The 22,285-nt window shown below is 39.8% G+C and overlaps 1 protein-coding gene across 1 annotated transcript in view; it reads right to left on the reverse strand.

Moving 5' to 3' along the window:
* Positions 1-22,285, reverse strand: part of ANKFN1 (ankyrin repeat and fibronectin type III domain containing 1) — a 349,569-nt gene that overhangs the window by 28,127 nt on the left and 299,157 nt on the right. Inside the window, exons 14-17 of the mRNA XM_045375057.3 lie at positions 18,721-18,936; positions 7,672-7,838; positions 4,421-4,571; positions 2,695-2,863 (exon numbers count right to left, since the gene is read on the reverse strand). Of these exons, the coding sequence (XP_045230992.2) occupies positions 2,695-2,863; positions 4,421-4,571; positions 7,672-7,838; positions 18,721-18,936 (703 nt within the window). The remainder of the gene's footprint in view (positions 1-2,694; positions 2,864-4,420; positions 4,572-7,671; positions 7,839-18,720; positions 18,937-22,285) is intronic.

Raw genomic sequence — 22,285 nt, forward strand, 5'->3', positions numbered from 1 at the left:
CTAGAATGTAAGCTCTATGAGAAGTTTTTTCATTGTTGATTCTTCAGTGCCTGGAATAGTGCCTGGCACAGTGCCTGGCACATAGTAGGTTACTCAGTGAATATTTATTGATGAATGAATGAAAAACTGAATGAAGAAAAGAAATGGATGCTAACAGACTTCACCAAATTATAGAATGGAGAATAACAACAGTGGGACAAAGGGTGGCTACTCAGGAAAAGTGTGTGAGCCTCACAGGAACAGACTAGAGAGGATATTTGCAAGGCTTGGACCTTCAGGGCCTTAGGAGTCACATGTACTCTAATGATTGATACCAAGTTGTAGACTGTTCCCACCAAAGCCATTGAGGCATGGGGGAATGAATTTCATGTATTTTTGCCTGTAATCATGGAATAACAATGACTGTTTAACACAGAATGGAATCCTGGTTAGCTCTCCAATGAAATGTTTTCTTTAATTCTTTTCTCTGTCAATTATATATCCCTGGGAAATCATTCATTTTCACGGTTTCAGCTGTTATTAATAGACACTGGACAGATTTCTGTGTTTAGTATCCAATTTCTCTCCTGCATTTCTACTGCCAGTGAAACATGTCCACTTGGATGTTGACTTAGCACCTTCAGTCTCAACATATTCAAAGCTAAAAGCATCACTTCCTTCAGCAAACTATTTTTTCCCTCTGATTTCCTTACTTCTGATAAAGGCAGCAATAGCCTCAAGTCATTGAAGCTGAAAACAATGAGATTATTCTCTAGACTTCTCTTCTCATTTAAATAGTTACCTACTTTTGGGCAACTTTTTTTTTTTTTTTTAAAATATCTATATTTCTTTCTTTCTTTTTTCTTCTGTTTTTGGTTCCTACCCTAACACTGGATGAATAAAATAATCTTTGAAGTTTTTGACCTCTGCTTCCCATCTATCATAAACAGATTCCCCAGCCTGATGCTGGAGATATTGCTCAATATGGCCCTACCTTGTCTGTACAGATTTATGTCCCACCTTTTCCTCACATTTCTCTGATCGAGCCAAACTGGACCACTTGTTCTCTTCCCAATTCTTTCTGAATTCTTCTGTTTTCATGTTTTTGCTCATTCTACTTGCCCCAAAAGAAAGCTTTTCTTTTTCTTTATGTTTATTAACATCCTGTTTGTTCTTCAACACCCCATGTCAGATATCCTCCCCTCCATGAAGGTTTTCTCATATCTTCTTTGAGAAAATGTGCTTTCTTTCTTTCAATATTAACACTTCCAATTTCTGGCATATTCTTCCTTGTTTTATAATAATTTGTATTCTTATTTTACTCCTGCCACCATACGAAAGCCCCTTGAGGGAAGAACGTCTTACTCGCCTCTAAATCTCCACAGCGGGCAGCCAATAGACACTTATGGAAATACCCTGCCCCAAACAGTGTTGTTATATTACAGACTAAAAATGCTTTTTGGCTGAAGAACTCATTAAATGGTCACATTCACATCTAAGCCTCTTGGGAGTGGTATGGCCAATGTGATTAATTGTGTGACACAGAAAAGGTGTAGAAAGGTTAAGCAATTGCCAGTGTCATACAATAGGGAAACTAGGACTCTCAAGTCCCAGTCTACAAGTCTGATTTGAGCTTCTTGTAAGAATACTCCCTCCTCTAGAAAGCCACAATTGCTGTTCATCAGCTTTTGGGCATCTGAAGTGCTTGGAGCAAGGGAAACTGAGAGGCTTAAGCAAATCATCCTTGAGGGATAAATTCAGACGCAGATGCCCAGGGCTCAAATGAGACATCAGGCAGCGGCCTTGTCTGCTTTTAAGTCTGGTGACTGGGGAGCAATCCAAAGAGGGTCTGCCTCCATTCCACCCACCCACTCACTCACCCTCCTGCAAATGGTACAATTCATTTGAACTGACTGAACTCTTGCTAATTGCCTCTTACTGGCCTGTTTCAAGATGAAGCATGGGAAGGCGACAAAGCCTCCCTATTCACAATCTCAGTGGGCAGCAGGGGTCTCTGCAAAAGTAGAGAAACTGGAGCCCAGGCTATTCATTTTTGAAAGTCAGGACAAGATCTTCCACCATTCAGAATCCCACATTAAAATCACAATATTGCATCCTGGGGGACCCTGTCCATTTCTCAAATGGTCTGTCAGAAATTTAGAGTCTATTTAATAAGTCAGTGCTACTTAAAATTATAGACTTTTTTCGCCTCCAAAGTGATACACACTCTACATTTTAATTTCATTATTATTTTTTTCTCTGGTTGGGGGTGTGGGGAGGGTGAGAGAGAAAGGGAAGAAAGGAGAGAGAAAGGAAGTGGGGAGAGAGAGGGAAGGGGAAAGAGAAAGAGAGAGAGAGAGAGAGAGAGAGAGAGAGAGAGAAGGGGCAGTGCTTTTCATGAAAACATCGGTTTTTATATTTATGTTTTAAGAAAGCAGAAGGGAGGCAAGAAGTCCAGCCTGATAACTGAACTTTCTGTTTAGAATTCCTTCTTCTCCATTGGGCCTTTGCTAGGTTTCAATAATTATTGCTCAGGCACATAGTCTTGGAGCTTTGCTTTTTCTCAGACTTGTACACAGTTCTAGGAAGGGTTGTTGCCAAAGCCATCATGTGATTTATTGACCCTCCACTGGGACAAGGGGGAACAGATATAACTTTGTGATTTTATTATAAGGAGGCTGGGTTAATATTTCTAGGTGAAACAAGCTACTATACCAAGTTCAAACATCTGAAGAGGGAGGTTAAGAAACCCTGAGTGTGGGGTGTAAGGATTATTCTGTCCTGGGGCTGTACAGACGTCGTCTGAGGCAGGGAGCAGGAGAAGAAAGGACACATTGTGACCCATTTCCAACACCTCCTGTGTGTAGAGGCGGAAGTTCCTTGCCTGCAGAGGGACACGCGCGGAGGAAAAATAGGAGAGTTACAACATGGCACTTACATAAACAACACCAAACTGGCATAAAACATCTAACAAAATTACACAACTTCAAGCTTGGAATTTTTATACAACATAAATATTAGGGTTCAGCCCATTTAATAATGCTATATAAAATCAAGATTTAAGGCAGTAATGTTCCACATAAACTCTGAAAACAACATTTATGCTTCTTATAAAAGCAGAAAATGATTGCATTCTGTGGGCTTTTCAAAATGATGACTATAATTACATGAAGCAACAAAAATGGATTGAATTAAAAATCCACTCGTTTCAATTTAAGCTGGTTAAGGGGGAAAAACGTAGTTTCTGGCCAAGGACTGAGAAAATTTTACAAGTATCCAAAAAAAAAAAAAAAAAAAAAAGTTGTATGCACTCTTAGGCAGTTAGGCAGCCTTCTCCCAACATGTATATGTAGCCCAAGAGTCACCAATGAAATACGAGATGCTTCAAACCTGCTAAGTCCAAGAAACACTTTAATAGTATCTACTGTCACAAGTAGAGCTCTTACTTTTTTTTTCTCCTAGTGAACACACAGCCACCCCTAGAATAATCCAGTTGCTTCCCTATTGTCTTTACGGCATCTTGTGCAATTTAGTCTTGATTAGTGTTGGCTGCTTTAGACTTAAAATCAAAAGAGCACCCCAATGGAAGGACATTCTTAGAACTCGAATTTATCCTTCTGCCTCCATGGGTTAGAGGCCAATTCATGGTTCTCTCTTGTATTTAAAAAGAGCCAGTCACTCCTATAATGGTCTCCCAGTTAACAGGCTAAACTTGGTTCACTGTGTGTGTGTGTGTGTGTGTGTGTGTGTGTGTGTTTTGGGGAGGGAGGCAGGATTGATGAACATAGGCCCCCCAAAAAAAATTCAATAATGCTACCTCATGTTAACCTATTGGGCAGAGCCTAACAAAGTTTTACTATTTTCCTTTATGCCAACAGTTTTTCTTGAAGTTGCTTATTAGTGGAGGTTAGATTTGTATATTTTGATTTAGATATGACAATAATTTTGACAGAAAGTTCTCTGGGAAAAAATAGCATGGCATATCCTTGGGACATTGCTGTAGATTATAGCACCATCATCCTTCTATTCTTAGAGAAATCATTTGTACATGTGAGTACACCTTTATTTATTTGTATGTTCTCTTTGCTTTATGCTATCTTGAAGCCTTGAAGCTGAGCCTGGTTGGCTTTCAAGGTAGACTAGTCATTGATTTTTTTTTTTTTTTTTTTTTTTTTGCCAACCAGACCATAGTTCAGTGGGGTCCAGAAAACGTGGACGAGGTCCAACACAGAGGAGCTGGAGGAAAGGAGCAGAAGTGCAGCCTGTGTCTACCTGTGGGCATCAATTCAAAACGTGCATGGACATGCAAAGTGGTGTTTAAGTAAAGGAAAATTCACACACATACACACACACACACACACACACACACCCCAGACTTAATGTTACAATGCAGTTTCCATGAGCCATAAAAAAAGAAGATAAAAATGGTAAAGTCTAGTACCTGGTGTAGAGGTATATTGATCTGCTGAAGGAGAGCTTTCACTGCCATCTGGAGCTCGTAGAAGAACAATTGCATGGGGCAGTCAGAAGTATGATCCACACTTTCCATAGATTCAGAGCCAGAAAGTTTTTGGATCCATTCCCATTCCTCTCTGTATGTTGAGTCAAGTTAAAATTAGAAATACAACAAAAGTTCAGAACACGGCTCAGAACTTTCTTAGTGTATGTATCCAGAACCTGGATAACCAATACTCGGTGGTGAAAACTCAGTGTGATTCATGAAATTTGAACGTTTTGCCACCCAAATGGAGCTTAAAATGATCTCTTGCTAATTTCAGCTTAGTGCACCTATGAAACCACATATACCTCAGAACAGCAGGCCTAATTTGTATGAATCAGTTTTCGAGATTGGGGTTCTCAAATATTTTGTAATAATTTCCTGACTGTCCTCATTTTTCTTTCTCTGCAGACCCCCTGTAAATTCTAAGATCCTACATTTTACCACAGGGGCATCTGCTGGCTAATTCTGCAGTTTAGTAACCACAGGACTCTGGTCCAAGTCAGGCAACAAACCACTTGGCACATTTCAACCCTGGCCTGTTGTAATCATGGAGGATATTTTGGTTTTTCTCCCCTTCCAAAAGTTTGAGGAGAATCACAAACAGGAACACCAGACAATTCCAATAAAAGGAACCAAGGGATGCATATCACTGCTTCTATCCTCCTTATGCACCAGTCATCTGTGTCTTTATTCTGCATACTCCATAATCCTTCCTAATGAACTTCTCCAAATGTCACACAGAAGGGAAGGGAAAAGAATGGCAGTGGGAGGAAAGCACATCTGGTTTGCCCCCAAAGACTGCTCTTCAAAAGGAGCTTGAAAAGATCAAGGTAAATGCCTCTTGGGTAACATTGTTTCCACAGGTCTTTCAGCACAAGTCTCTAAACACATTCAGTTGGCCCAGTTTCTCCTTGGAACTCTGCAGGGAGCAGCAGTAGGCTCTCAGGAGCAGGCTAGAGAGGAAAGGAAAGCCCTCCTTTCAGGGGATGGAAAGAGAGGAGGTGCTGACATAGGTTCCCACCCTAGTGAAAACTCTCCGAGGCTTTCCCCAAAGGGCTGTACCAGCCTGGGCTCCAATCTGTGGGTCAGAACACCAAATTGATTGTGGCATGAGCTTTTCATCAAAAACCACTCTCTTTTAACTAACTACCCTCTTAGAAAAGTTTCTGTTTTCAAGATATCTGTTTCATTTCAAGTCTCACACTGGACAAGACTATGGAAAATTTACCCTTTGTCCCAGTAAGAAAAAAAAAAACCCTCAAAATTAAATCCTACTTCAATCTGGGCATACTGTTGGCTTCACAAATAATTGAAATCTTTGAGAACCTGCTTGGGAACTATTTTTTTTTTTTCTCCCATCACTGATACGGAACAAAATGAGAGTTTTGTGACTAGCATATGCACTCATAAAACCTAAAGGACAACAAGGCTAAAATAGGGTTTGTAATCAAGGTAGAAAATAAATTACCGGTAGGACTATCGTGAAACACCTACCACTAATCAGTTTCTGCTAGAAGGATGAAGGAGATGGAACTGACAGAGAAAAGGTTACTGGAATCTTTTGTACAAATGAAAACTGGATCCTTGGCAAGGGAAAATTCACTGGTATAACCACTAGGAGATGGAATCTAAGCCTTTAAGACACAAATCTAGAAAATGGATGAGTGTAATTATTACTAAGTCAACCCACAAATGAACCATGTAACCTTTTGGGAAGGACTGAGGCGATAACGAATGTTGATTGTGGCAGTGACCACCAGATGGCAGACTTAAAATCCAGGTGTAGTTGGTAAGTGAAAGGAGAGAATATGGTAGTGAGTTCCCTCCTCCTCCTCCTCCTCCTCCTCCTTCTCCTCCTCCTCCTCCTCCTCATTTCCTCCATTGTCATCAAGCAATACTTAAGAAACCTAGTGAGACATTAGAGTTGATAAAGTCTTGCCACTTTAGGGATCACATTTTAAACGACCAAATTAGAGTCTCCTTTGGCTAAGCAAATCCATGAGTGTAACTGGAATCTAGTTTATACTCTTTGGGAGTATCTAGTTTATGCCCTTTGAGGTCTGAAGAATTCTGGATAATTTCTTTTTTTTTTTTTTTTTCTTGTCTATTCCTTCCTTTCCTTTTTTTCTTTTCTTCTCTTTCTTTTTTTATGTTGAGCACAATTCAGTTCATTACAGCAGACTTTCAGAGGCCTGCTATGAGGGTTGTAAAGTTGAGCCAGATTACCAAGATTGGGCAACTTTCCCAAAGCTAACAGGGTAATTCACCAAATGCCAAACTGTACAGCAAGTTTCCAGAAGCTCAGGCCTTGTTACTTCTTTTCTTCCATAGAGAATTATAAGGGTTGTAGAAAACTTACAAGGTCCTCAGGCCAGACGGTTAGAGTTAGGGAGAATGAGGGTGAGGAGATATTTTAAGATAGGGGGAATCATTGGCTCTATAAAACCCATTCCTATAGGCCATATATAAAAACAGAAAACAAAAAGAACATGACTGTTTTAGATTACACAGAAAATATCCTGTAAATAGCAATGTTGAAAGAAAAGGTCAGCTGTTCAGTAACCAATTGAACATCAATGGTTGTACCATGAGTAATGCAGAGAGGAATGTGAAAGGACAGTGTCCTCTTTAATGGGCTCATGCCTTCCACCAACCATCAGGCAAACTCTCGTAATTCTAGCATTAAAACTAAACTCTGGCCGGGCACGGTGGCTCACGCCTGTAATCCCAGCACACTGCGAGGCTGAGGCGAGTGGATCACCTGAGGTCGGGAGTTCGAGACCAGCCTGACCAACATGGTGAAACCCCGTCTTTAACTAAAAATACAAAATTAGATGGGCGTGGTGGCACACACCTGTAATCCCAGCTACTTGGGAAGCTGAGGCAGGAGAATCATTTGAATCGGGGAGGCAGAGGTTGCAGTGAGCTGAGATTGCGCCATTGTACTCCAGCGTGGGTAAAAAGAGTGAAATTCCATCTCAAAAAACAAGAACAACAAAACAAAACACAACAAAACAAACAAACAAAAAAACCCAAAACTAAGCTCTGCCCTGCTCCAGTGTGGCACCTGAGGACACCTCACCGTAAAAACTGCACTGGGAAGTAACACTTCAGTTTCCTTCTGGAACATCAAGTTGGTCATTTGAGCCACTGTTTCATCACAAGGAAAATCTTAACTCCTGATCACTTACCTAGAAATGTTATTGTTTTCACGGATCTTTACGTGGCAGAGAATGTTGGGCAACTTTTGGGTAACGAGAACTTTGATTTGATCCACAGAGCTACAGAGCTTTAGGTAACCCAGATATAATCCAGGAGAGAGACGCTGATGACTCCTTTTGTGATAGGAGAGAATATCCTGTAGAGTAAAAAAAAAAAAAAAAAAGAAAACAAGAAAACACCTTGAAGGGCAATCTCAAAACCTTTTCCTTTCTAAGGCAGGCTGGTCATGGATGAAAGGAGCTGTCACTAAGAAATTAGGTGAGAAACCTCAGGTATACCATGAATGCTGGGGAAGTGGTGGCACAGCTACTGTTACCTTCAGGGGAATTCTCCTCTTGGCCAGTAATCAGTTTTTAATATATTCTATATGCTTATTTGCCTAAGATTTCTGTGCCAGCGTAGATGTGTGAGTTGTGTTTGGGAATAGGTGGTGGTGGAGGCAGCTAATAAAGAAAAATAGAGTTGATAATTTCTGTCCTTGAAGATTTTAATGTTTAGCTGTGAGAAACAGATATTTGCAAGTGTAAAAGCTGACAGAACAGTTACGGAAGCTTTGTAATTTCTGGATTGTTAAAATGGAAAAGTCGTTTAAGTAAAACGATTTAAAACAGAATCCAAATTTTACAGTAAGTAGGCTCCTTATCTTGAAAATTAAAAAGGTACTGCCAAGAGGTTTATTGAATTTTACGTTAACATTTAAGTTGTAGCTATAATTATGCACTAATTCGGAGAATGAAGAAAGAGTGAATCAAGCACTGGTTCTTTTTTGGCTTAATTTTTAAAACTAAATTGTATGATAGCTAAAATGCTACTACTTATATTTGACTTTTAAAATGTAATGATGAAGAAGATAATGTTTATAAAAGTATTTGAAGTCTTCACATTTTTTTTCCGGGCATCTTTTACAAAATGTTGATATTCAAGTCACACTCTTATGAAATCCTTGTTCGTGTTATGTTTTGCAATCCTTAACTGGTCTACCACTTCTAGATTCTCAGTTGTCAGTGACTTTGCATGTGATTTGATTAGGTCTCTACATCATCAGCTTCACTGAATTATGTATCTTTTACAAGATTTTAAATTTTTCCCTGTAATGGATTTTCATTGAATTTGCATTCTATTGTCACATCATAATATTCCAAAAGCAGCAGAGACTGAACAAAGCTGTTGATTCAATAGTAAGTGTCAACCAAGTTAAGTACAGGGATGTTTAAATGGAATCTTATTTTTTATGTGGTCAGTTCTCCAGTGAACTATTTGGGTTGTGACTTTTGATTCTCTCTACAACTGCAGGGACTCAGATAATGAATAATTACAAGATTCAGATACCATCCCCCCATATCAGTAGGTACAACTTTTTACATTTAGGCAGTGGGGGTTGTGACACAAAGTTAGGAGTGGTGAATCAGGTAACTTAATATGGTTTGGATTTGTGTCCCCACCCAAATCTCAGGTTGAATTGGAGGAGAGGCCTGGTGGGAGGTAATCGGATCATGGGGGTGGGTTTCCCTCTTGCTGTTCTCATGATAGTGAGTTCTCACAAGATCTGATGATTTAAAAGTGTGTGGCACTTCCTGCCTCACTCTCTTTCTCCTACTCTGCCATGGTAAGATGTGCTTGCTTTCCCTTCACCTTCTGCCATGATTGTAAGTTTCCTGAAGCCTCTCAGGCATGCTTCCTGTTAAGCCTGCAGAGCTGTGATTCAATGAAACCTCTTCATAAATTATCCAGTCTCAAGTAGTTCTTTATAGCAATGTGAAAATGGACTAATACACTTATTATAGGAGAAAGTTTCCTGTAGGTTAGAGCATATCCTGGTTTTCAAAAAAACAAGGGTTAAATAACTAAGAGAGTAAAGTTCAAGTGCCTTACCACAAAAAAAATGATAAGTAAGTGAGGTGATGGATATGTTAATTAGCTTGCTTCAGTCATTCTACATTGTATACATATATCAAAACATCAGTTTGTACCCCACAAATATATTAAAATATAATTCATTAATTAAAAATAATACCAATGAAAATAAATATTTTTTTGAAAGGGTAAGGTAAAGGGAATCAACTCTACCATTAAATTCAGGGAAGGTGAGAAAACAAACATTGAAATGTCTATAGAATTCTATATGGAATGGAAAAGTATGGGATCTTCCTTGACCATCATACTCTGAAGGAGTGATCTTTCCTCTGTTGAATTAGCCACCTGCAACATCTAACAGATGTTATTATGTATTGTTTCCTCTGTCTCATCCTTTATCAAACACATATTGAGTCCCTATAATGTGTCAGGCACCATGTGAGACATTGGGGTTTCAGGTGAATATGATGTCATCCCTACTTTTGAGGAGGTCAAAAAGGACAAGTTAACAGATGATCACAATATATTGAAATCAGTTTTATAATAGAGGCAATGTTGGCATACAGCAGAAGGAGTACTTATATTTTTCTTCTTTTGTGTTATTTTCTTGAAGTGGACTGTGAAATTAATGGTAAGGCTATGTTTTTCGTTGCTTTCTGTCCTTAGTACCCAGTACTTTTCTGTACTATGAAATTATGGTAAGGCTATGTTTCTCATTGCTTTGTGTCCTCAGTATGCAGTGCTTTTCTGTATAAAATAGGTATACAACATGTGGAAAATTAGGCCAGATACCTTAAACAGACCATAAGGGAATAGTAGAAGAGGGATAGAATAAGAATGGTCACAACTGGGAGAAACATCTAATGAGCATGCACAGAAAAGCAAAATCTAAACAATTTTTTAAAAGATCTCTTGGCCAAAAAAAAAAAAAAAAAAAAAAGGCTAGAAAAAAATTTGATCTCATGATCAAGAAGGAATTCTTATTAGTACCAGGACGGATAAGGCTGAACTTTTTAATGTCTTCTACCCTGTCTCTTCAGCCTAGATCACAAGTAAGTAGTTGACTACAAAAAATTCAGCCAAGGTGGAATTTGGGAAATGAACAGTAATCAAAGGGAGAGAAATGGTTAATGAGGAAAGGAAAAATGGAAGTATTCAAATCCACTGAATTTGATGATATGCACCCTAGGGATACTTGCTAAACAAGCAGATGTGGCTACTGACTCACAGGTCATTATTTTTGAGAAGTCATGGAGAACTAGAGAAGTCCCTAAAGACCAGAAAAGGACAAATATGGCTGTCTTTGAAACAGGAAGGGGAGAAACATAGAATGACCCTAGTAATTAAAGACCGCCAACTTATTGATCTTTAGGAGAAATGAGAAAGAACCATCAAACAATCAATTTGTAGTCATCCAGGAAATCTGGAGACACTAAAGAGGAGTCAGCATGGTTCTGTGAAGAGCAAACCATACAGATTACCTTAATTTATTATAGCAATAGAACAGGATTCCAAGACCAGGGAGAAGTCTCCAGTGTAATCTGTTACACTGGATAACATGGGAAAAATAGAATCTGGACCATGTTGCTTTTACCAAGCTGAATATCTGGGTGGGAGATTTGTACATAATGGAGATGGTGAATAAATAGTAGACATATCATTGAGTGATGGTCCAGTAGGGATTGGTCCTGAGGACCCGTCTGTTCAGCTTATTTACTGACATTCTGGACAAAGAAATCAAGAATGTGTGCATCAAATTTGTGGGTCCCAAATTTGGTATGGTTTTGCCTTTCTGGAAAATAGTAATAAAGTTCTAAATGACCCTATGCATTGGAAAAATAAGCCTATGATAATTAGGGTTGAAACTTAATAAGAAAATGTGCTTGTAAAGACCTACACCCAAGATTACAAATATAGGATAGGTAAGAGTATCAGAGAAAAACATGTGGGGGTCAGAACTGACCACAAATAGAATGTGATTTAGAAGTACACTGTGGTTATATAAAAACCAACAGCATTCTGGGATAAAGTAATTCACTCTTTCATTCAATTTTTTAAAAGACTATCATTGAGCATCTACTCCATGTTTTCTTGCCTTTATGTTGTCATTTTTCCTTCTTTAAAATGTTTTGGAGCCTGAAAAATGTGTGGGAATGGAAAGAAGCTATCTCATCCACATAATCTATGATACGTTAGAAAGACCATCTGTTTTTTTTTTTTGAGATGGAGTCTCACTCTGTCGCCTAGGCTGGAGTGCAGTGGCTTGATCTTCTGCCTCCTGGGTTCAAGCAATTCTCCTGCCTCAGCTTCCCAAGTAGCTGGGATTATAGGCATGCGCCACCATGCCCACCTAATTTTGGTAGTTTTGGTAAAGACGGGGTTTCACCATGTTGCCCAGGCTGGTCTTGAATTCCTGACCTCAGGTGATCTACCTGCCTCGGCCTCCCAAAATGCTGGGATTATAGGTGTGAGCCACTGCACCCAGCCTAAAAAGGCCTTCTAACACCAAATTGAATGCCTGTGGTTCTACATATTACCTGATTTGACCTCTAATCTGCTTTTATAATCTCCATTTCCACTATAGCCCTTTTGTGTTCCTTATCTCTAGTCAAAATGGATTGTTTTTTTCTTTCCCCATACATGCCCTAATCTCTCTGTTCCGATTGTTTGTTGTTTCACAAATTCACTCATTCTACCAACTTTTACTGAGCACTTACTATGTATCAGTCATTGTGGCTAGGATATTGATGATACTGAGATGAATAAAACACGATCCTTCCCTTCATGGAACTCACATTTCAGTGTGAGAGAATCATGTAAGCAAGTTTTTCTCACCCAGCATCATAGAGGCCATAAGAAGACTGTGGAAGGTCCATTGTGGGCCTATGGGAGGGTGAAATCCACTCTTCCAGTTTCTACTTCATTTCTTTATCGTGCTTTCAATTTAATTTAATTCTATCTATTTAATTTCTTCCTTCTTCTCTCCTTCCGTTTGTTCTTTCTCTCTCTCTCTTTTTTTCCCATCTGGTTAACTTAACTACCCTCATGGCTCAGCCAAATGCCACCTCTTCTGCAATGCCTTCCCTGATATTTTCAGGCAGAATTAATAGCTGCTTTGTCTGTGTTCCCCATAGTACACCGTTTGTACTGCGATCAGGCTCTAGTTTAATTCTGTCTTGTATTACCTTGATTTGTTTACAAAACTGTCTGTCTTCCTTTGAGACTAGGGACCTTGACTTATTCATTTGTTTTTTTCTGTAGCACCTAGAAGAGTGCCTGGCACCTAGTTGACACTGAAAAAAATATTCATTAAATGTGAAGTGAGAAGACCAGAGGAGGTGGGGTCTGGGGCCGGTCTTTCAGGAGAAAATATGCTGTCCTTGCACAGTGACTAGGAAGGGTATATCCACCTTCTCGTCATTGATCAGAGATCCTGAGAGCTTGTTAGAGTAATAAAAGGTAGTTGCTTTTTCAATAACTACAGTACTTTTATTTTGTTGGATGGAGTATGAAAGCTCAACCATCCGTGATGGTAGAGGTGACAAAATGATGGCTAGTGGTCTTTGTAGGACCAAGATTATATGGACTGCAAATAATTTAATTTTCTGAATTATTTTCTAAATTATAAAAATAAAAAGACTTTACCAAAATTTTTGACTTTCAACTTATCTTCAAAACACTGAAAAATTTCAAGTCTGGGACCACTTTCTTCCATTGTAATTAGCTGAGGCTGAATCGGAGCTGCCCTCTTTAAAGACAGAGCTGCTCTACTTTCTGTCTTTAAAGGGGACAAGATTAATGCAGTCTTAACTTACACTTGTTTCTTTTTATGTTAATTGAGCTATAATTCATATGCCATAAAATTCACCCTGTTCAAGTGTATAATTCAGTGGTTTTAGCATATTCACATGGTTGTTCAACTATCACCAGTGTCTAATGCCAGACCATTTTCATCACTTTAGAAAGAAACCACACATTCATTAGCTGTCATTCCCCTATCTCTCCCCCTGCTGTTCCTGAAACCACTAATCTACTTTCTGTCTGTATGGTTTTGCCTATTCTGGGCATAGCATATAAGTGGAATCATACAACATTTAGCATTTTGTGTCTGGCTTCTTTCACTCGGCATTACATTTTCAAGGTTCATCCATGTCGTAGCATGGATCATATGTTATTCATTTTAATGGCTGAATAGTATTCCATTATATGGATATACCACATTTTGTTTGCCCATTCGTCTGTTGTTTGGCATCTAGTTTACTTCTACTGTTTGGCTATTGTGAATAATGCTTCTATGAATATTGGTGAACAAGTTTTTACATGAACCCAATTGTTTCCTAAGTCCAGCCCATTGCCTCATTTCCAGCAATCTTTCTGATTCCTGTAGGTTTTGATCCTTGTGTTTCGAGCTGCTTAGGGGTAGAAAGAGTAGGAATGTGCTGGAAAAAAAGCAGAAAAAGGAAGAAGAGGTCCTGGGCACCTAGGGTGTAAGAAGAAGAGACTGAATACCTAGAGGTGACAAGGAATGCCTAAGGAGAAGAAAAGGAAAACAGGGATGAGAAGGAACAGAAGACACACTTCACCACAGCTTCCCTACAATCACAAAGGATGCAGAGAAAAGGAGGGGGAAGGGGTGTATAGCAGCATGATGGAATGGGAAGGCCATCAGTCTAGGAGTCAGAAGTTGTGGGTTTGGTCCCTCTTTTGGCTGATAGGACCTTGACAAGGTACTTCCTTGAAATTCATGGCTTCTTATGCAAACTGGATACAAAATGACTCACTCATCCTCATTGGGTTTGCAGGAGGATCAAATGATATCATAGAAGTGACAAATGTTAGAAAGCTGAATATATAGTACACATGTGAGAGATTAAGCTTCAGGAAAAAGCTTGCATGTGAGGCTTCCAAGGACTAAAGTGATCCCTGAAGAGAATGGTCGGAGAAACTTAGCATCTGAGAGGAGCCTTTCTGTTGGAAATACTCTCATTGCCGATTAGTTTGCTCATAGGGGCTCTTGTCCACAATAACTCTTTTCCTTCCCAGGCAAGGGTGAGGAGGATTTTTTTGCTCTTTCACAGATAAATGAGAGAGGCCCAGATTTTGTTAAAGCCCTTATCTGTTCTGAAAACCCCATCGTGGATCATTAGTTTTATACAGCTTTTCCTTAGTTGTGATGGAAAGGTAGAAAACGTGATAAAATGCCCGATGAGATGATTAGGCCATTACCAGAGGTCTCCGTGGACTGGGTGTGTCTTGAGGGCAGCCTAGCATTGTTTGAAATTTTCTGAGACATGAATGGTGATTATTATTAACAAAAAGTCAAGAAACAACAGATGCTGGCAAGGCTGGAGGGAAATAGGAAAGCTTTTACAGTGTTGGTGGAAATGTAAATTAGTTCAATAATGTGGCAGATGGTGTGGCGACTCCTCAAAGACCTAGAATCAGAAATACTATTTGACCCAGCAATCCCATTACTGGGCATATACCCAAAAGAATATAAATCATTTTATTATAAAGACACATGCACACGTATGTTCACTGCAGCACTATTTACCATTACAAAGACATGGAATCAAGTCAAATGTCCATCAATGATAGACTGGATAAAGAAATGTGGTGCATATACACCATGGAATACTATGCAGCCATAAAAAGGAACGAGATCATGTCCTTTGCAGGGACATGGATGGAGCTGGAAGCCATTATCCTCAGCAAACTAATGCAGGAACAGAAAACCAAATACTATGTGTTTTCACTTATAAGTGGGAGCTGAACAATGAGAACACATGGGCACAGGGAGGGGAACAACCCACACTGGGGCCTGTTGGTAGGGGCAAGGAGAGGGAGAGCATCACAGCATCAGGAAAAATAGCTAATGTATGCTGGGCTTAATATCTACGTGATGGATTGATAGGTGCAGCAGATCACCATGGCACCCCTATGCAACAAACTAGCACATCCTGCACTTGTACCTGGGAACTTAAAATGAAATTAAAACAAAAATGAAAAAAAAATTTCTGAGACATAATAAAAATCACTAATATTTATTGAGCACTACTTTGTGCTACTCTTTTAATCATTTATGTACTAACTCACTTATCTTCATTAGAACCCTATGAAGTAGGTTTTTTGCAGAGGAGGAACTGTGAGGGATGAGAAGTTAAATAATGCCCTGGACACATAACCAGAAAGGGTGGAGTCGGTATCACACCCAGTCATCCTGATTTCAAAGCGGTGCACAGAATGTGATGTGATGTAGCAGAAAGAAGCCCAGGCTTCCAATGAGAAGGCCTGGTGGTCATCACTCCACTACCCCTGAGAAAAGAGAGTGGTCTGTGGCCTGTTATTGTGGGAATTGCCAGCCTGCTTTGGGTACCACCAAGACCCATCTCTCCCTTTATGTTGAATTGGTGGGGCCAACTCCTGACATAATTAAATCTTAAGTCTAGGAGGGATTGGATACCAGTCCTCTTGGTTTTATTTCCCATTTCCTCTCTAGTGTGAGACTTGTATGGGAAGGAGGGGAGAGAGAAGAAGTAGGGGGAGGAGACGGGAGAGTGGGGTGGGTGGGAATGACATCAGGTGGGAATGTGCCAGTCAGCGGGGGTAAATTTTCCACTTGGATCTATGTGGAAACCTGATCCTGCCTCTATTTTTGGTTTCCTTCTCTAACAACCTTTCACCAGATTGGAATTTTTCTGCACCTGTAACACATTTTTAATGTAATAAGTCTAGGAGAAACCAGGTATTATATCATGCTGAGGCCTGTGCTGTGTTTCTAGGAGCAAAGGTAGCCCAGACCCTAGTTTATCCCTATAGGGGATTAGTGTATTAGTCACCCTGTAAAAGCTCAATTTATTATGATTTTTTAAATGTTTCTTTTAGCACTTGCTTATAAAAGGTGAAGAGGGGAGCCTCAAATGTGTCTGTGTTCCCTGCCCCCACCTGCTTCACACAAGCCCATACTCTCTGTCAATTCCCTATGAACCCAAATTCCACAAAACTAAATCCAGAGGTATTGGCTTTGACCAATTAGCTTACCTTTGCTTCACTGGCCTTTGTCCTGGTTTGGGCCAGTGTGAGGAATGAAAAAATGAGATTATTGTACTTGCCACCCCTTGGCGGGGAATGAAAGTAACTTAGAAACTAAGTTAGCTGTTTAGGGTGACCACAAATGGCTCCTGGGACGGAAGCTCAGATTTGGGTTGTTTCTGTGCAACTGGGTCCTTCCTTCTCCCTTACTCCAGGTTGGCTATCTGTGGATATACCACTGCTTGTATGGGGCTCAGTGTAGATGTTTCTGCCAATTTTTCTACCTAACCGAAGTGTCCTATGCAATTCATTCCTATCACTGGGCTAAAAAAAAAAAACAACAAAAACCAAGAAACAAAAACAAGGAAAGAAAGAAAAAAAGAAACAGTTTGAAGCCCACGTTCACAAAAGAATGTGTGAGGCCGAGAGAGCGTGCTGGACTCAGGAGCATACATGGGTTGGTGTCCCAATTCCACCATCCAGGCCAAGGGCTGCATGTAAGCTACCTGGATTTTGAATTTTGGTGGATATTCAGTATTCAAGTAAGTCTTTTATCCTTTATTTCATCTCCTGTCCCCCACTCACTAAAATCCTGACTTCTACCTTAGAATATGATATAATGTAGCAGAAAGAAGCCTGCTTCCAATCCGAAGATAGGAACTGAAGCCTCAGCTCTGCCATTTTCTAGCTGTGTGCCAAGGGACAAAATCAAGTTTTGTGGAGACGCAAGGGGATATAGTTTCCGGTGTCTTTTTTAAGGAAAATGACACAAAGTCATGAATGCAAAATTGCTATGGTCCCTGAGAGGACCTGGAAAGGGCTTGTACAAGTGAAGGCTGAAGGACATCAAAGCTTCATTAGCTTCACTAAATTGCCTCTGTGTGTAGCCCTATGTCATTCAACCTCTTTGAGCTCTAGTTCTTTTCTTTTCTTTTTTCTTTTTTTCTTTTCTTTTCTTTTCTTTTTTTTCTGTCTCTCTCTCAACCTCCCTCCCTCCCTCTTTCTATTCTTTTTTCTTTTTTAGATGGAGTCTCACTCTGTCACCCAGGCTGGAGTGCAGTAGTGTGATCTTGGCTCACTGCAACCTCCGCCTCCCAGGTTCAAGCAATTCTGCCTCGGCCTCCTGAGTAGCTGGGATTACAGGCAGCTGCCATCACAACTAATTACTGTATTTCTAGTAGAGATGGGGTTTCACCATGTTGGCCAGGCTAGTCTTGAACCCCTGACCTCAGGTGACCTGCCTGCCTTGGTCTCCCAAAGTGCTAGGATTATAGGTGTGAGCCACTGGGCCTGGCCTCTAGTTATTTCATTCCTAAAATGGACTTAATCATGCCTCTCTGTCCCAAGAGAGTATTGTAAGGAATATGCAGGAGTAAATATGTGTGAGGGTGTTTTTGTACATACACATGCATGTACACACACACACAAATACACATGCACACATATATATACAATTTAGAAATGTATTATTATTACAGTTCGTTCAGATATTGGTTTATTGTTTTGATTACACTATCTAGAGTTTCCCTATCCCCTACTCAATTATTTGTCTCAATGGTTCTTTACTTTTTTTCTTTTCTTTTCTTTTCTTTTTTGAGATGGAGTCTTACTCCGTTGCCCAGGCTAGAGGGCAGTGGCATGATCTTGGCTCACTGCAACCCACCCCCCCAGGTTCACGTGATTCTCCTGCCTTAGCCTCCCAAGTAGTTGAGATTATAAGCATGCACCAACATACCCAGCTTTTTTTTTTTTGTATTTTTAGTAGAGATGGGGTTTCACCATGTTGGCCAGGCTGGTCTTGAACTACTGACCTCAGGTGATCCACCCACCTCGGTCCCAAAGTGTTGGGATTACAGGCATGAGCCACTGCGCCTGGCCTCAATGTTTCTTATTGGCTCATTGGCCAGGGTATGAAAATGCTTTATTGGGTGCCCACTATTTGTATTGCCGAATGAATTCCAGATCTAGAGAGTGATAAATAAAAAATAAGCTGCATTTGCAACAACATGTCTCTGGACCCTCTCCACTCCATCATTGCATATGTAAATGGCTCTTGCTATATTTCACTAGACCTTCAATAATTGTGTTTGGAACCTTAAATATACCAGGGAAGTAAGAAAAAAACTACGTACCTGGATGGTTATCAGTAAAATGTCTAATGCTGTTGGCTCCTCAGGTGTTGATAGAGACTTTCTCTGGCTTTGCAGCTTTGAGATCTGCATCCATTTGCCATTAAAAAATGAATAAAGCATCTCCACCTCCCTGATGGTAACTATGAGTATGTTTCCATGTCGATCTTTAATGGGTTCATAGTAAACTCTTCCCAAGTTGTGTGTCCCAAGTAAATTCTGGAAACAAATGGATTACTGGTAGCATAGAGGGTATTATGCTAATAAAGCAGCACAACAGCAACAGAAGACACTGTGAATAATTATCTGATTGCTGAGAAGCTGTTTGCTCTCTCTCTCTTTTTTTTTTTTGCACTTAAACATAGAATATATGGCATCATAGAAATGTACTTCACAGAAACTCAAAGAAAATGTCTTTACAAAGACATTGGTAAAGATTGCAGAGCCTGCAAAGATTACAGCAAGACGCACAAAAGTTACGTTTTTTTAAAAAAAAGCAAATTCAGTATCTGTAAATATTTCTTACCCACATAGACGCAACAGTACATAAACCTCAGTTACCAGCGCTTGAAGAGAATCCCAGATGTTTTAAAGAAAAATGTCTGATATTTAAAGTATGCTTCTGTGGAGTTCTCAAGAGATCTGCAGTAAGCTGGTATGAGGTGGGGTTGTTTAAAATGAAGAAGTGAATTGACAATGTAGCACATTGTACAGGTCCCCAAATGACTGCACATTCCCTTCAAGATACTTTCATTGGGAAATTGGCCTGGTTTGACTTATCTGTATTTCAGGGGCTTCTGTTTATTTAAAAACCTGTTAAAATTGCTTATAAACTGGGTCACCTGAGGCAGACAATACTTTTAGGAAGGTAGGAAGGGAAAGATGCCACACACTCAATGTGGAGGGGCTCAGGTTATTCCTAAAATAAACAGGAGTTTTACAAATATGCAGGCTTTGAAGATTTCTAACGTAGAACACTGGATGAATAGGATAAAATCCCCTCTTGCTTTAAATATCCATGATTTCTAAACATTATAAATCATCTTAGAGCTCCTAGCTGTTACTTTTGTGAGCTCACATAAGTGGTGGTGAGATGCCCTGTTAGCATGAATACAGAAATAGAACTGGGATTTGTAAAACTGACGAGGACAACCTAAAAATGAATGAGCCCGGAAGTCAATATCTACATCTATGAAAGCCCCACAATTTTCCCTCACAGGTAGGGACTGCGTCTGAAACCTTATCTTCTTCCTCACAAAGACCAGACATAGGGCAAGTAAGGAATTTCATAAGTAATTTTTGACATAAAAATTCATTTAGCAAGATGATGATTTTTTTGCAATGGCCTAATCACTGAGTCATATTTTTTCTTTCCAACATTTGACTTCTAAATCATAGAGAAGTGGATGAGGCTTTGAGTCCAGCCCTGTGGGGTACTAATAAGTAGAGTGATGTTGGTAAACTGGCTAGCCAAAAAGGAAAAAAAGAAAGAAAAGAAAAGAAAAGAAAAGAAAGGCCTGATTTGTAGCATATGCCAGTTTCAGTGGTATAAATACTCTTGCTGTAGTGGGATTTCAAACTACCCAGAGTTTGACAACACGCTTTCAAAATCCCTGAATATTTAACAGTTGGCTCTCTTGGGCCAGTACAAGTTGGTTCCAGCCTACCATTGCGATTAAGACTTTACTTATATTTGGTATTGAATTTCAGGGTTGGCTACCATTTATTAACTGTTGGACTTCTGAAAAATTATTTACCCTCTCTTGTCCTGAGTATCATCATCTAAAAGTAAGAGTCTTTACAGCTCAGACAGCTGTTATGCTAATCCTTATCTCAGTGAGTGTTTGAGGGATTAAATCAAGCAACTCATGAAAAAGTAGTTTGCAAACTCTCAAGCTTGATACAATGTAGGGTGGGGGCTTTCTTTACTGCTCTAATTGGAATCCCACCCAGGCTTACATCTACTCCTTTCCAAGACCCATCCCAGATTTCAACTCCTCTGGGAAGACTTTTCCAACTCTGTAAGGTAGACTTTACCATCCCTCTTTTGTCCCTTACTGTTTCCTGTACAAAATTCCATCTTAGCATGTCTCTGGCTTTACTGCATGTATTGGCATATGAGTTCACGTTATGAATTCATAGTTGTTTCATCTCCGTGTATCTGTGTCCCTTGCACAGTGCCTGCAACATGGAAAGAACTCAGTCACTTTTTGTTGACTTAATTGACATTTTGTATTATCATTAAGAGGCTGGAAAATGTGATTCACTTTGGACCAAAGCTGATGGGTAGACATTGATTATGGTGGTCTTTTCACTTAAACAAAGTTATTATCAGTGGTTCACTATCAGCTGTAGATAGGTTTTCTAAGGGGTTGAATAAGAAAGCACTAGAAGTCTTCTTGAAATTTTTTATTAACATCAAATTAGGTTAGATAAGCTAGCTTTGGGGAGAGCCCAATTTAAAAGTAGAATATTGGCTGGGCGCGGTGGCTCAAGCCTGTAATCCCAGCACTTTGGGAGGCCGAGATGGGTGGATCACGAGGTCAGGAGATCGAGACCATCCTGGCTAACACAGTGAAACCCCGTCTCTACTAAAAAATACAAAAAAACTAGCCAGGCGAGGTGGCGGGCGCCTGTAGTCCCAGCTACTCAGGAGGCTGAGGCAGGAGAATGGCGTAAACCCAGGAGGCAGAGCTTGCAATGAGCTGAGATCCGGCCACTGCACTCCAGCCTGGGCGACAGAGCGAGACTCCGTCTCAAAAAAAAAAAAAAAAAGTAGAATATTACTGTGAAAATAAATTGCAACCATCTTCCATGAGGGAGAATTCAGGGTTCTTTAGGGCCTAGAGGAAAAATAGACCATGTTAATACAGGTCATAATCAAAGTTAGGTGATCTGGGGCTCCTGATGATCCTACAAGAGCCACCTGATGGCTAACAGGAATGCATCTAGGTTATAACCAGGACAAATCACAGGGCTGTCAATAAGCCCTAGGCAGAGGCACAATATTTAGAGGCCTTTATTCAGTTTGGGGTGGCACGGACATGGGAAGGTGAAGGAAGTCCAGAGTTGGGATAAGGAGGCCTGAAAAAGAAGAGCAAAATTTTGGGAAAATCTTTTTTCCCCCTTAACAAATGTAAAGAACACAGTATTCATACATTGGTACTTACCTCTTACTCACTAACACTCATTTCTAAAAGCTACGGAGGAGGAAAGTTTAGCACAACCTGCAGTGTCAGAGTTTTACTGTCTTTGGGGGATAAGTAGTTTAGACACCTTTCAATACAAGAGCAATGTACACTTCTCCCTCTTGGGGCCCTGTGTCATTTTCCTAAGAGAAGGAAGAACAATGTGGGCTCTTGGTCACTTACAGGCTTTCTCATCTTAATTTTTGTTTCCCAAATGCTAAGATACTTATCTCTCCTTCTGCCTAGGTAATTTTAATTAAGAATAGACTCCTTTTTCTTTTTTACCATAATATGAGTAATTTTTTCTCTTTAAAATTTTGCAAATTACTACACAGTAAGAAGATGAAGAACTGGAAAGAATGCAGGCTTTGGAGTTATAT

Source organism: Macaca fascicularis, chromosome 16 (assembly GCF_037993035.2).
Source record: "Macaca fascicularis isolate 582-1 chromosome 16, T2T-MFA8v1.1".
In the NCBI taxonomy this organism is placed as follows: domain Eukaryota; kingdom Metazoa; phylum Chordata; class Mammalia; order Primates; family Cercopithecidae; genus Macaca; species Macaca fascicularis.